We start from the raw sequence: 15,962 nt of genomic DNA, 5'->3' as shown, positions 1-15,962 counted from the left end.
CACTCCATCTTTGTAACATATTTGCGGAATAGGTAGGAACACCTTCTTTTTCGACCCAAAAATCAACAATAACGATTTATGATCTGTTTGTAGAAGGAGTGTTCTTCCATGAATAAATCTGTTAAATTTTTTCACGGCATACATTATTATGAGTCCCTTCTCAATTTGACTATAATCTAAAACTCTTGAAACATGAGCTACACGTTTTGTTCATCCATTTTTAAATTTGTGTAAGAGTACGACCCCATAAGCCATAATCACTTACGTCTGCAGCTACAGGTCCTGGATATGACCTTAAACTATATCCGATGGTGAGGTCCCAGCTTGCAAGCTTTGGGGACTGTGGAGCCACCCTTTAATTGCCATTGCTCCCAGGTCTACTCTGACCCGGAGTGGTAGTACCTGTTAGGGTCCCAACTATGGGTTAAATAGAAACCGACTTGAAAACAACAAATATATTCTATTGAAAAAAAAAATTCTCCAAAATAACTGGATTCGGCATTAAATAACCTGAGAAGGGTTGATATGCCGTAAAACAAAAACAACAAACCAACCAACCAACCTGCGGCTACAATTAGTTCCTTTTTCGGGTCGTTGTATGCTAAAGCTAGATCCGATAATAAGCAATTTTTTTTAATGCATTATCGCATTCTCTTGTACAGCACCAGACATTTTTACTCAACAATTTATACAATGTTTCCTTAATTCGTGCATTAGGAAAATATAAACTGTAGTTTACTAAACCAAGAAATGATTGTACTTTAGTTACGTCATTCAGAATAAGCACATTTTTATGATTTCCGTTCTTTTTGGGTTCGATCTTCTTCCTTCATGGTCGATTATCTGACCCAAATATTCTATATTGTTCATACAAAATTCGCACTTTTCAGGTCCAACCTTAAATCTGCATTTCTCAATTCTTTTAAAAAAACTTCAGGGACATGACTTTTGTGTTCTTCGATTTTTTCAATCTTTATTAAGAAATTTACTGAATCTCCATTACTGACAATTACTATATTGTCCAATTAACTACTGTACATCTTTAAGATTCATCCTCAAGTGGCCTCTGGGCCTTGACAAGTGGTGATCCTGTGTAAAAAATGTATATATCATTTTAGTATGCAATTGTATATTCCAGTCCCGAAAGCATTGTATCCATGACTTGTTGAAACGAGTTCAGTGCTACTTTCAAACTGAAAGGTAGCCATTTTAATCTATATGACCTCTATGTGTTAATGCTTAAATCTATGTGTGTTAATGTTTAAATCTATGTGTGTTAATGGTTAAATTTATGTGTGTTAATGTTTAAATCTATGTGTGTTAATGTTTAAATCTATGTGTGTTAATGGTTAAATTTATGTGTGTTAATGTTTAAATCTATGCGTGTTAATGTTTAAATCTATGTGTGTTAATGGTTAAATCTATGTGGGTTAATGGTTAAATGTATGTGTATTAATGTTTAAATCTACGTGTGTTAATGATTAAATCTATATGTGTTAATGGTTAAATCTATGTGTGTTAATGGTTACATTTATGTATGTTGATGGTTAAATTTATGTATGTTAATGGATAAATTTATGTGTGTTAATGGTTAAATCTATGTGTGTTAATGGTTAAATCTATGTTGGTTACTGGTTAAATGTATGTGTATTAATGATTAAATCTACGTGTGTTAATGATTAAATCTATATGTGTTAATGATTAAATCTATGTGTGTGAATGTGTAAATATACGTGTGTTAATGATTAAATCTTTGTGTGTTAATGGTTAAATCTATGTGCGTTAATCGTTAAATCTATGTGTATTAATGGTTTAATCTATGTGTGTTAAATGTTAAGTCTGTGTGTGTTAATGGTTGAATCTATGTGTGTTAATGTTTACATCTATGTGTATTAATGGTTAAATCTGTGTTAATGGTTAAATGTATGTGTGTTAATGGTTAAATCTATGTGCGTTAATTGTTAAATTAATGTGTATTAATGTTTAAATCTATGTGTGTTAATGGTTAAATTTAGGTGTGTTAATGGTTAGATCTATGTGCTTAATCCTTAAATCTATGTGTGTTTAAATCTATGTATGCTAATGGTTAAATCTATGTGCGTTAATAGTTAAATCTGTGTGTTAATGGTTAAATCTATATGCATTAATGGTTAATCTCTGTGTGTTAATGGTTAAATCTGTGCCTTAATGGTTAAATCTATGTGCATTAATGATTAAATCTATGTGTGTTAATGCTAAAATGTATGTGTGTTTATGGTTTAATCTATGTATGGTAATTGCTAAATCTATGTGCGTTAATGGTTAAATGTATGTGTGTTAATGGTTAAATCTATGTGTGTTAATGGTTAAATCTATGCGTGGTAATGCTTAAATCTATGAGCGTTAATGGTTAAATTTATGTGCGTTAATTGTTAAATTTATGTGTGTTAATGGTTAAAATGTATGTGCGTTAATGGTTAAATCTATGTGCGCTAATCGTTAGATCTATGTGTGTTAATGGTTAAATTTATGTCTGTTAATGCTTCAACCAAATTATAGAAACTTAAAATCTAAAAAAATATAATTAATAAAACCTGAAGCAAAAAAATAAAACCTAAATAAATTAAATAAAATAAAACTAATATTGAAACAGATTAGTAAATGTGTCAACAAGTTCCCCGTTCTCACACAACTATTTTGTATCTAGAAATGTAAACAAAAAATAAAAAAGAAGGAAGGAAGGGAGGAAAAGGGACGGATAGAAAGTAGTAGTAGTAGTAGTAGTAGTAGTAGTAGTAGTAGTAGTAGTCTTGCCTGTACTAACAATGTTCTTATGTTTGTCAACGGGTTAAAGTTGTTTAGTTGTAAGAAAATAGCGACAGTATAGTTGTAATAAAAAATAGTTGCAAAACACCCCCACTCTTCCCATGTTAAATGATAATTTCGAAATAATAACGTTAATATTTCAGTGCGCAGGTCAATATCTGGAAAAGAAGCGATTTGGGTTTATTTGTTTACGTTGTTATGGGTTAATATTTATGCGTGCATGCGCAACCGGATGTCGTAAACCGGAAAGTGGGTTACATCACTCGTTACATTGTGTTTTATAATTATATAGATTATGACAGGAAGTTCACTACACCCTCTGCAGGAGGTGTTCGAACCTTGCTCGCTTTGGTTTTGCTTTAGCAATATGTATTGGGGGGGGTATCAAAATGTCCTGCTTTTTGTCATTTGTTTTTGCACATCTGTCTGTTGTTTCTAATTTTTTTTTCTGTACAAACTGATGTTGTAACTGTTGTACCGCAGCGCCAAGCACTTTTGTCAATACCGTTAATTGTTTCCATATTGAGCATAAAACAAAAATATATACAGTGAGTTCAATAAGTATCCGATACAAAGCAAAAAGTTGAATTATTTTTATTACACGAAAACAAAAACAATAATAAAGTGTTATTCTAATGTATATCTCGTATCAAAAATCATACAAAAATACATCAGAATAGCACTTCGTTATTGTTTTTGCTTTCGTGTAATAAAAGTAAATAAGCATCCTGCTCTGTATCGGATAGTTATTGCAACCACTGTATAGGCAGCACAAAAACTCCAACCAAACAGTTGCCCAATAGTTAAATACTTTTGGTAAGACAGCGTATTTTTACTTTTTGTTTTCAATGAGGGGGTGGGGGAAGGACAAAAAGAAACCTACTTTTTACCTTAACTTTTTTTGTTTGTTTGTTTAACTTTGCTCGTTTGAATTTCTTTTTAACAATTCAAATATTTTTTTATATTTCTGGGTGTGTTGAAATCATTTTTTTATTTTAAGTGAATCCAGTTTTTTTTTTTTCGCACGTCCTGTCACCGACTAGATTAAGATGATATTTTATCTTTTTTTCTGTGGTCCACCTAAAAAGAACTACGTCGTTCGTCCAAGTGTGGCAAATTGATACGTGCTGAAATCTCGTTCACTGTGCTCAAATCTGTTGTATTGATTTGCCGCAAGCTCGCAATTCAATTTTCAGTCGCCAATCTTATATAGTTTGGGTGCAAATTCGTAGTCGAATCCTCTCCTGCCAATCTGTTGTAGACCATACGTGATTTCGTATTCGATTCCTTCGTCGTTATCTGATATATACGTGATTTCGTATTCGAATCCTTCGTTGCAAATCTGATATATCCCTCGAGGAATATAATCAGTATAAAATTATGAGACTCAACACAGAGTAAATTCTACCAAGTTTATTGTACAACGGTACAATGTAACAAATAGGTATTGACATTCGCATGTATCTTGAAGGCTGTAGTATCAAGACTAACTTACTCCCCGTCTGGTTACTGCTTTCTAGCATCTTTTACTGAGTAATCCATTCACAGGGGGTGTCAGTATCTTTCACTATATGGCTTTAGTAGTCGCTTCTTTCGTCATTCATCACTGGCCGTGATCCCCTTGCAATTTGTTGGCCCTTGGCCTCCTCTGTTTAGCTAGACGAACAAAACTACTTATGAATGGAAACATAATGGAGACTTGTGGCTTTCAAAGGCTTTATTTAGAGAGAGGTTGTTCATGGAAGAAAAGACCAAACATCTAATTCTAATTACTTTTAACTTGCCCTTAGGATGGGCGACGCACGAGCAGAGTATCAAGGCAGCATTCACTTAGATTCTCTCTACATTGTTAGACGCGTGTCCCTCTCTAGCTCCCGACTCCAACTCTAGAGACTCAGTTCTGTCACCTTAACAGGTGACGTCATCTCTATCTCATATCATTCGACACCTGCATTCCTAGCGCATTTTGTCTAAGGAGCTAACCCTTGTTCCCCACCCCACCTCGCTTTAATCATGTTTGCCGCCAGGTTATCCTGACATGTACTAATGTTACGCTCACCAAAATTCATACTAGTTAATATAATCTCTACTTATTGACGAAGGGCCGCAACATATAACAAAAAAATAGCCAAAGATAAGTGCTAGATTGGTAGATTCTAGTCCAGGAAACAGAAAATTTTCACCCTATGTCAGAAACATCGCTCATGGAATGTAAGGCCTAAAGGACAAAATAAAAAAGCGAGAGTTACGAGGCTGTCGAAAGTAAACTAACAGTCCATCTTCTACTCTCCTAACCAGCTTTCTACTTCGGAGGAAATTCTTGGGAATATCAAAGTAGCTTTATATCACAATCAAGGGGGATGACAATGTTAATTTTTTTTTTTTTTTGGTGGGGGGGGGGTTGTAGTTCTTGCAGTGAGGTGTCAACGTCCTCCGACATATAGCACCTGATCATCCATCTGGAACTGACTAGGCTCAAAATTGCTTAACTTCTGTGATCTAATGAGAACCTGTGTGTCAACATGGTTATGCCGCATGGTTACAACATAGTTAATAATTGAGAAATCGTAAACAAAAAAAAATAATACTAATTTCTAACAAATATAGCAGAATATAATTATCTACCGGCCTGTATACTTTAAACGTGCTGGAACTAAGTGTTCTTATTTCAGAATTTGTTTACGATGTTTGTATGGCTTAAAAGATGCCAAACCTCTTTAGACTAATCTTTTCATCTGGGTGTTATTCTCACAATGTTTTCGTTTGTGTAACTTCTGAGCTGCATCAGGTGTGCCTTGCCGAGGCGGTAGCTTTCTCTCGTTCCATCAGCCATGATCGGATAGAAGTCTTAAGTTATTCATAATATTATTTTAGTATCGCCCGTACTGAAGATTGAACCTTCAACCTTCAAAAGACTGTCACTAAGAACTAATCATTGCTTAGCACTTTGTAAGAAAAACATACAGGATGAGAATGGTAGTCCGAATAATCCCAGCAATGCAAATTATCAAATCTAATATATAAAGGTTATATGTCTGTCTGTCAGTCTCCATATTTTTTAACGATCTCCTCTGAAACTAAAACTTGCAGAGCAGCGATAGGAGCTTCAAATTATTAGATTTTTTACAGATCGTTCTTTTCTAGGTCTTAAGTCAATTAAATTAGTTTTTAAGGGGTAAGAAATGTGTCAGAATTGAAAAAAAAATAGTTATTCATTTTGTACATTCATCTTAGCTAATTTTTAGTTTTTAATTTTTAATCAGTTTATATGCGTGCCATGTTGGTACAGTGGTAACGTCACCAGCTTTTAAAGCAACAGTTTTACTTTCGGTTTCGATTCTAGCTGACGGCACCCAAATACTTTTTTTTATATTTGAAATCACGACTCTATAATAATATATACGAAATCTGGACAAATTAAAATATCTAAGCGCTAGTCTTACCTAAAAAATTAGGAACATTGTGACCAAACTAACAAAGTCTCCTGTTCTATACACATAACCCTATACTGACCAGATTAAACCTTGCTTTAGGGTCAGCAGATCTAGATGCTTTAAAATCAATCGAGAAATTGTAAAATTAATTTATACTGTGTGTGGCTCCGTTCAGTCTTGACAGACTATGGATACCCCCACTGTAAGGGTGCTAGGGTATTAAACTTTTATGACAAGAATTGCGCAATCTCCGATCACACCTCTCCTGAGTCAGCATTATTTAATCCTAGTGGCAAGTAGAAATTCAAGATGACTGGAAACAATGGCGAGATAAGTAGAGAACATATAAAACGCCTAATATTCCCAAATGGTCACCCATCTGGTACTGGTCAGGCTCATCATTGCTTAACTTCAGTGATTTGGCGAGAACCGGTGTGTCAATGTGATTATACTAATGTATACTAAATGTAGTAGAATTTAATTATTTTAAACTGCTGTAATTGTTTGTAAGTTTGTTTTTAATTCATATTATTTGAATTCTTCGGACTACTATTCTCATCTTGAGTATTATTAATCTTTCTGTTTAACTCAGGAATCTGCACAGAATTTTGGACTGAACTCTTATTGTATTGTAATCCACGGATAATTTGGTCTCGTTCCATCAGCCATGACCGGGTAGAAGTTTTTTTGGGGGTTTTTTTTTGGGGGGGGGGGTCATAAAACCAGCTATCATATTACGTAGTGATGCAACAATAAGTATTGACTCATTCGTAAAAAAAAAAAAAAAATGGTCGTTTATCCAGAACAACCTTTCTATGGAAAAAAAGAAGAAAGAAAAAAAAAATATGTATGATATACGTAGCTGTGGTAGAAAGAAAATAACATGCACAAAATATCATCTACAGTGATCAAGTAGTTTTATTTTTATAAATAAAATCAAATGTTATTGTTAAACTACAAGCGATAATCTCGCAACACCATCTTGAAAACAATCTGAATGAACAAGGGAGATACTTCCAAATAATTCAAACTCGCAATATTTAAAAAAACAAACATTTTTCACAATTAGTCCGACAGAAACCAGGCCATTTCAGGTTGGGAAATCCATTCCAAGTATTCCTAGGAGGTCCACCCTCCCAGGCATTCCTTCCTCTCTTTGGATTGAAGTAAGTTTATTACTTACCGCCTGATGTGCCCTGACCAGAGAATTCTGATGGGACTTTCCAGGCAAGTATTAAAGGCCAGAGTACTCTTCTTGATTCTCCTATCTTTCGACCTTGTGTCACATTTTCTTGCAGTGGAAAGAAAGTAAATAATATCGACCCACGTCATTCATTTGACATTGAGCTTAGCATGTAGGTGCATGCCAGTCGAGATTCAGAGGTTTCTAGCAGAAACTAGATCATTTCAGTAGCCTTTTATCTGGCGAGCTGAAAAATTCGTTCTGGTTAGTCCTAGGAGTTCCACTCAGATCTTGCTTCCCATCTTTCAAGTGGAGTAAGTTTATTGCTTAATGTCTGGAGCCCCCGATCGGAGAATTCCAACGATGTTGACAGGCAATCTTAACGGTCAGAGTTATCCTTCTTTATGGGTGCTGGCTTGACTCTTTCTACCTTCTGACCTTGTGTTACATCTATCTGCGGTAAGAAGGAATTAAATACTGTGATTCATGGCAGTTATGGCCATAGAATCATGACGTGTACTTCTGTAACATACTTTTACTAATAAACTGTTTGTTAATTTATACCACTGTGTTGGTCTTGATTATTACCGACCTCTAACGCTACAACACTGGTGACGAGGTATTTAAAACTTACAACGCAACAACAATAATAAAATAAAAGCATATATTATTTGTATTAATCAGATTTCTGTTCTCATTCTCATAACGTTTCTGTCAATGTAACCTCCTTGATGTGAATCTTGTTGAACTCAGAAATCTTTATATCACATAAAAAAAATCTGAAAAGAATTTTGAACAGAACACTTTATTTAATCCACATGAGGGTAGACTACTCTCATGCCATCAAGCATATGGACTTGCGACGCAACGGATAAAGTGCTAAGTATAAACAGTTCAAAGTGATAGTCTTCTGGAGATTTGAAGTTCAATTCTCGATACAGACGATACTAAGAATATAATCAAAGATAAGACTTCTACTCGGTCAGGGTTTATGAAATGAGAACGGTTACCCTCCCCCATGAATTAATTAAAGGGTGCCATTCACAATTCTGTATCGATTCTTAACTAGATGCATGTGAATAATGTTGGCGGTTACATCGGCCGAAACATTGTAATAATAACATCCAATATTAGAATAGTAATTTGAATAATCCAATATGAATCCTCATCTCGAAAATTCAGAAACATAAAATTAAAATTTGCTTCTGTCTAGCCAATTTCCATTTGTATTGTTGTGCCATGTTATTGGCATCATAATAATGCACTTTGCTAGAATTTTTTTTTTTTTCAATTATGTGCTTCTGCACAGAAAACTGTCAATATGGGAAATTTTTATTATGACTGCTACAATCAAAATCGGGAAGGGGGATAACTCATATATTACTGAATAATAAAAACAAATATAAACTAACAGGCCGCCCGGCGTTGCCCAGTCGTAAAATATGCATAAATATCATATTTTAATTCATACAGAAACTGAGACAAGACATGTATTCCTAGTAAGAGTATTATGACCATGGTTTATATAGATATACTAGAAAATGTACCCGGCGTTGCCCAATATTAAATGTAGCATTAAATCCCCTAAAAAAAAAAGAAGCAAAAAAGAAAGCGGAAAGAAACTGAGACATGTGCATAGGAGTATTATGTTTTTTTCTAAAAAGTTCACTTCTGGTAAATAAAAAAAAATATTCCAGCTGAGATCGAAACCAAAACCTAAAGACAGTGGATCAAATACCATAACCATTAGGCCAGCTTGACACAACATTTACACAGTTTTTTCAAATCTAATTATTTTTAACATAAGGAATTTGTTCTTTTAACGATTCACGTATGAGCATGCATAAAACAGTTGAGAAACCGATAAAAATCCGATGACCCCTACGTACCAATTTTTCAATTTTGACCCCTTAGTAACCCTTTTTTCAGATGAAAACCGATTAAAAAGTTTTGCACATGTCTGAATACCCTATATACCAAATTTCAAGTCAAAAATTCGTTGAGTATATAGGTTGAAAATTGTCCTCACACACACACACACACATTCTCATTTTTATAGAAATACTAGTCGGCCGCCTAATGTTACTCGATCGTAAAATACGTATGAATATTATATTTTAATTAATACAGATAATGAGGCATGTGTAGGCGAGTATTATGATTTTTTTCCTAAACAGTTCACTTCTTATATGTAAAAAAAATTACTCGAGCTGAGATCGAAACCAAAACCTAAAGGCACTGAGTCAAGTACGATAACCATTACACCAGCTTGACACACCATTTACAAAGTGTTTTCAAAAAAGCTTATTCTTAAAATAAAAAAGCTCTTATGTTTCTTGACTGTGCATGCGCAGTTATGGAACAATTGATAAACAGAAAAAATAACGATGACTCCCAAGTACCATTTTTTTTTTCAATTTTGAGCCCTTAGCAGCCCTTTTTTCCTGATGAAAACGGATTAAAAAGTTTTCTACATGTCTGAATATTCTATATACCAAATTTCAAAGTCTGTAGATAAAAATTCGTTGTGTATATAGGTTGAGAAGTGTCCTCACACACACACACACACATATTCTCACTTTTATAGATAGATAGATTCTGATTTAAATATGATTTCTTTTTTCCGTTTGATGATATCTTTTCACTCTCTCTCTCTCTCTCCCTCTCTCTCTCTCTCTCTCTCTCTCTCTCTCTCTCTACTCATCTTAAAAAGAAACATTTTTATTATGAAGGTTAAAATCAATCGGCAAGGGGGATCACTACTATTTAATTGCTTAATAAAAGAAAAATAAACTAATTTAAATTGGATTTCTTTTTTCCATTTGATATATTCCCACCCTCTCTCTCTCTCTCTCTCTCTCTCTCTCTCTCTCTCTCTCTCTCTCTCTCTCTCCCTTTCCCTACTTTCTCTCTCGCACCCTCTCTCTCCCTCTCTTTCTCTCTAGCCTACTCTACTCATATTAAAAAGCAACCTTTTTAAACGAGCAATTATTATGTAAGAAAACTACAAATTATTAATCGTTATCTCAGAAATTCCGAAACAATATACATAAGTAGTTTTTCTGAATTTTTTAGATGACGATTGGTAATTTGTATCATTTGGAATTTCCAGACTACTGTTCTCATCTGAAGTGTAATTTTCACAGCATTTCGGTCGATGTAACTTCCGACCTTCTTCAGGTGTATCTTGTCTAAAAAAGAAGTACTTGGTAACATTCAGTTGTAAGTGACACAATTCTGGGGGCCATTCTCAAAATACAAGAGTGAATTACTTCGGACTTTTCGATGGGGCAAAAGCATGCTGCCCCCATGAATTAAATAAAATGATCCTGTTCAAAATTCTATGCCGATTCACAAGTTCAACAGAAAGATTACCAAGTTAAACAAGATACATTTGAAGAAGGTCAGGGGTTACGTCAACCAAAACGTTGTGAAAATTACACTCTAGATAAGAATATCAGTCTAAATGATCTAAATTCTACGAATATAAATATTTTTTTGTTTGCTTTAGGGTTGTTTTCTTTTTGTTTTTTTTGTTTTTTTTGTTTTTTGTTTTTTGTTTTTTGTTTTTTTGTTTTTGTTTTTTTTTGTTCAGTTTTTTTTTTCTTTCTTTCTAATTATTTCTATGTTTTTATCTTGTAGCCGATTCAGGTTGAACCTATAATGCCTCAATCCTCGCCTCAGTTTGTGGAAGATTTGGGTCAGTTCCAATTTCATAAGGGACCTAAAAAGAAGCTGGTTCTTGTCGGGATAATGACAAGCCACAAGTACTTCAAATCACGCGACTGGGCCATCCAAATGACATGGACTAAAACCATCCCGGGAGACGTGGCGTTCTTTGTTGGCAACAGCACTGAACCAGCTCCAGAAGGTCTACCTTTGATACGCTTGAACAGAGTGCCGGACAACGTGTACCCACCACAGGGAAAGGTCTTTGAAATGCTCAAATACATGTATATTAATCACGCGGACAATTACGAGTACTTTGTACGAGCCGACGACGATGTGTTCATCAAGGGTCAGGAATTAGGGAGTTTACTTCGCTCCCTCAACAGCAGTCAGAACATTTACATGGGACATTATGGACAGGGGATACCGGAGGAGAAAGGAAAACTTGGCATGGGGAAAGATTTCTTTTACTGTATAGGTAAGAAAACGGTTTTTCTTGCTTTTAACTTTTCAATCTAAAAATGAAACTCTGACTTTCTAAACAATCTATTTTTCTTTTCCTTTATTTTTTTTTTAAATTGTTTTGAATTTAAAAATGGTTATTAAAATTTGATTAAAATTTAATATCTTGGTTTTAAGTGTCGAACAAAGCATTTTTTTTTTACAAAGGAGTCACCACTTATGAAGGCCCAGAGGCCACTCGAGGATAAAGGTTAATGAGTGTATAGTAGTCCATGGGGAAATTTTGTAGTTATTGTTAGTAATGGAAATTTGGTAAATCGGATTACTTAAGGGGATAGTTTATCAAGAACTTGTTTACGTTGGACTCGAAGATGACCATGTTGTAGTCAGCTGGAAAGCAGGAAAACGGAACAGAGTTCCACAGGCGTGCGGTTCTAAGAAAGAAGCTTTGTTCATGGAATTTACGTTTAGGTCTAGGCACAGATAAAGAGTGGGAGGGGGATTATTTATAGTAGTTTCAGCTAGACGTGTTTTACGTGAAAGTCATGCCGGGGGGGGGGCACATAGATTGGAGCTCAGACTTCCAACGACTTATTCAAGTTTGCAATTTTTTAATTTTTAAGAGGTTGCAGGGAAGGGAAAAGGCATCACCTACTAGGTTTTGAACTTTGTCAAGGCAAGATAGGGGGCCCCTGAGCAGCTCCTTTCTAGATGTAGCAACAGTACTTCATTTTAGGATGTATATGGTTCTTAAGCAGGTAGGTGATTTTGCTCCATTGCACCACATGCTCAAGGTCGAAGAGAGACTCAGAAAAATATTGGTTGTTGTTTGCCTTTGAGGTGTTTATGTAGATGGCAGTGTCGTTAGTGTATATGTCAACGAATGGACTTAAAATGTTATTTGGGAGATCATTGATAAAGATAAGGAAGAGAGTACAATCTTTAACCCTTATCCTCGAGTGGCCTTAAGGCCTTGATAAGTGGTGATGCTCATGTAAAAAAAAAAAAAAAATTGGGGCCCAGAATAGATCCTTGAGGCATGCCAGCGTTGATACTTTAAGCTTATGACGGCTGCCCATCGATAACTACTTGTAAAAGTCTATTGAAGGGAAAAGATTCGATGGTTAAGAAGACATTTTCAGATATTTCATAGCTGAAAATCTTGTGAAGTAGACCTTTATGCCAAACCCAATCAAATGCCTTTGATATGTCCAAAAGATATTGCTCTAGAAAGGAAATCCCAGTCAATAAATTCACTGATCCAATGTGAAATTACAGTCAGTACATCAGCTGTAGATCTTTCAAGACGGAAATCATATTGCTTGTCACTAAGTAGGTTGTTTTTGCTGAGATGGTTCACAATTTCTCTATTTAATACGGATTCAAGCAACTTACTCGTAAAACACAGAAGACTAATTGGTTTGTATTGAAATGCAAAAGACTGATCTCCAGAATTTAAAAAAACTGGGCAAACTAATGAGGTTTCCCAAGGTATTTCTCTTTTAGGTATCGATTGAACAGCTTTGTAAGTACAGGTGCTAGTTCTGGTTGCAGCTTTTTGAGTACTCTAACTGGAATATTGCTTTCTTGGCATCAAGGTTCTTGATGAGTGTGGAAACATAACGAACAGATATGTAGATGCTGCTTGGATTATTTTTGGTCTTGGGAGAACGTTTAGGAGGTAGGTGGCCCTGATAGGGTTGAATTTGATGCAAAGTTCTTGGCATAAAGTTTTGTTTTGTTTGAAGCTGACGAAATCACTTTAGGCCATTGATGATGGATAAAGGATCTATGTAAACACTTCAAAGGCAAACAACGACCAAGATTTTTCTGAGTCTCTTTCCGACCTTGAGCACGTGGTGCCATGAGACAAAATCTGTTTAAGAACCAGGTACATCCTAAAATGGAGTACTGTTGCTACATCTAGAAAGGAGCTGCTCGGAGTTCCCTATCTTGCCTTGACAAAGTTCAAAACCGGCTTCAAAACCTAGTAGGTGACACGTATTCGTTCAAGATCTTGTTTGTTATTTGCCAAAACTTATGGGAACCAAGCCTCTGTTCTTCTACTTAGGACTTGTATAATACTGAGTATGATACGCTCTCGTTTTTTCTATAATCCTTTTGCTGTGATTGCTGTTTATTTTCAGAACCTCCATTACGTTTAAAGCAATAGCAGTTTCTTTGTGCAATTACAGCAGCACATTTAGGGGTGTTCCATGTTATGGCGATTGCCGGGAGCTGGTGTCTTGTTGAAGTAGGAAGTGGGAAATACAGAAATAAAGATTGCTGAACTTACACAAGAATTGGAGAAAATTATGTATATTAAATTGAAAATATTACAAAGAAAAGGTTCTTGCAAAACTAATTGTGTTTGCGGCTTTAGAAGTCCAATAAAAAGTTCTTTATCGTCCAAAAGTCTTGGACGGCTCCCTGAAAAAGTTCAATCAAAATTCGGCGGCAAATTTAGGAGAGATTTTCCATAGTTGTCTACAGGCCGACGATTGATTCAAAAAGAGGACGAATCTGTTTTTCCAGAATTCTGCTTATATTAAATGTTTGTTGATTGGCCAAGGAGCTTCATCCTAGCCAATCAAAATAGGGCTTTCAGAAAGGAGAAGTGGTCGATATAATTAGTTTGAACAAAGGGAGGTAACTACTTTTTTTTATAATGTCTGGCTGTTCGGTTTCTGTTGGAATTTTTTGGGGCTTATGTAGTTGTCTACGCCGTTAACCAATTAGTTAAGTCAGACGGTGTATCAAGATGCATTCTTTTTAAACATAGATCGTAGGGGTAGTTCTGATATGTCGTTCAGGAATTGTCCCAGTCAGTCATCAAGTATGGAAACATTGTTTGATGGAGAGAGATATTTGGGGATTTGATATACTTTGTTTTTAATTAGTTTAATTTAATAAATCGTGTTGATATTTGATATGTATAAGTAATAACAATATGCATAAAATAAATTACAATCGTTTAAAATACCTCTTCTACAAAATGGCAAAAAATTTGGCACCGTACTATTGATGGAGGGAAAGGTGAAGAATTCATGTAATATACAGTGGTAAGTTGCTCTCATTCAGCGTTACCTTTTCTCAACTTCGTTCACCAGAGATTAAACTCACAATTCTTCACTATTTAACATCTCTTAGTCAATATTAGTCTCTGCACACAATCCTTGTTGCTCAGCATTATCTGCAAAAATTTAAATAGAAATAATTCATGTTTCGGTATTTTTAGTCACGTTCAAGCGACTCTATAAGTCAGTCTGTCGATCCGTTGGTCAGTCTGTCGGTCGGTCAGTCGGTCTGTCGATCTGTCTGTAACAATTTTGTGCTTGGCCTTTTTGGTTAAGATCAAAGGTCTGTTGTTAATAGATGCTGTTCTTAGCTTTTTAAGCTTTTCTCGGCCTAACCCTATATACCAATTGTCACTATCCAGCTCCCCTAATCCCCCGGGGAGCTGGTCCCCATTTCCCCTTCACTCCTCACATTAAAAATCGGCCTTGTGCCTAATTTGCTCTGTGGGGGAGCAAATAAATAAACTTTTCTTGGCCTTTTGGCCAAGATCAAAGTGTAGTATCTGTTCTTCAGATGCTGCAAGCTATGACTGGCTATGACTAGCTATGACTAGCAAAGACCAGATGTGGGGGCAACCCCACATGCCTGACCTTTAACCAGCTCCCATTTCCCACCTCTCGGGAGCTGGTCCCCTTTTCCCCTTCCCCCTCCCTTCACTCCTCACATTAAAAATCGGCCTTGTGCCTAATTTGCTCGGTGGGGGAGCAAATAAATACCATCTGTTCCGACAGATACTACAAGCAAAGACCAGATGTGGGGGCAACCCCACATACCTGACCTTTAATCAGCTCCCATTTCCCACCTCTCGGGAGCTGGTCCCCTTTTTCCCTTCCCCCTCCCCTTCACTCCTCACATTAAAAATTGGCCTTGTGCCTAATTTGCTCGGTGGGGGAGCAAATAAATACCATCTGTTCCGGTAGATACTGCAAGCAAAGGCCATATGTGGGGACAACCCCACATATAAGAGCTTGGTCAATGTAGGGTAACCCTTCATACCAATTATCACTATCCAGCTCGCCTACTCCCTAAATTAACAAGAAAGTGCGACAATTTTTGATTAATCAGAAACAAACTCAAAAATATAGTAAAATCAGAATCAAAAGTATAAGTTAAAATTTGAAATTAATGTTTTTCATATTTATTTTAGAAATTATCTTGTAAGCGCTCCGTGAAAAGTCTTTGCCCTGCTCAGGCGCTCCATGGTGTCCTGAAGTTTGGGAAACCCTGGTCTACCTGTATTTATTAGTGTTTCTAGTTCCTTTTCGTTTGTTTGTTTTAGTCAATAGTTTCAGATTATCCAAATATACAAGGTCATCTATTTTTACTTTTGC

At 35.6% G+C, this 15,962-nt stretch overlaps 1 protein-coding gene and 1 pseudogene across 2 annotated transcripts in view; both read left to right on the top strand.

Moving 5' to 3' along the window:
* Positions 1–15,962, top strand: part of LOC145298312 (chondroitin sulfate synthase 1-like) — a 146,248-nt gene that overhangs the window by 100,147 nt on the left and 30,139 nt on the right. For both annotated transcript variants that reach the window (XM_080144312.1, XM_080144311.1), the window contains one exon: positions 11,065–11,569. In XM_080144312.1, coding sequence (XP_080000438.1) covers positions 11,065–11,569 — 505 coding nt within the window. The remainder of the gene's footprint in view (positions 1–11,064; positions 11,570–15,962) is intronic.
* Positions 15,094–15,266, top strand: LOC145242420 (U2 spliceosomal RNA; annotated as a pseudogene).

Source organism: Euprymna scolopes, chromosome 2 (genome assembly GCF_053919585.1).
Source record: "Euprymna scolopes isolate OS-2025 chromosome 2, ASM5391958v1, whole genome shotgun sequence".
Taxonomy (NCBI): domain Eukaryota; kingdom Metazoa; phylum Mollusca; class Cephalopoda; order Sepiida; family Sepiolidae; genus Euprymna; species Euprymna scolopes.
The sequence above is the reverse complement of the archived record's forward strand: the minus strand, read 5'-3'. Positions and strand labels throughout refer to the sequence as shown.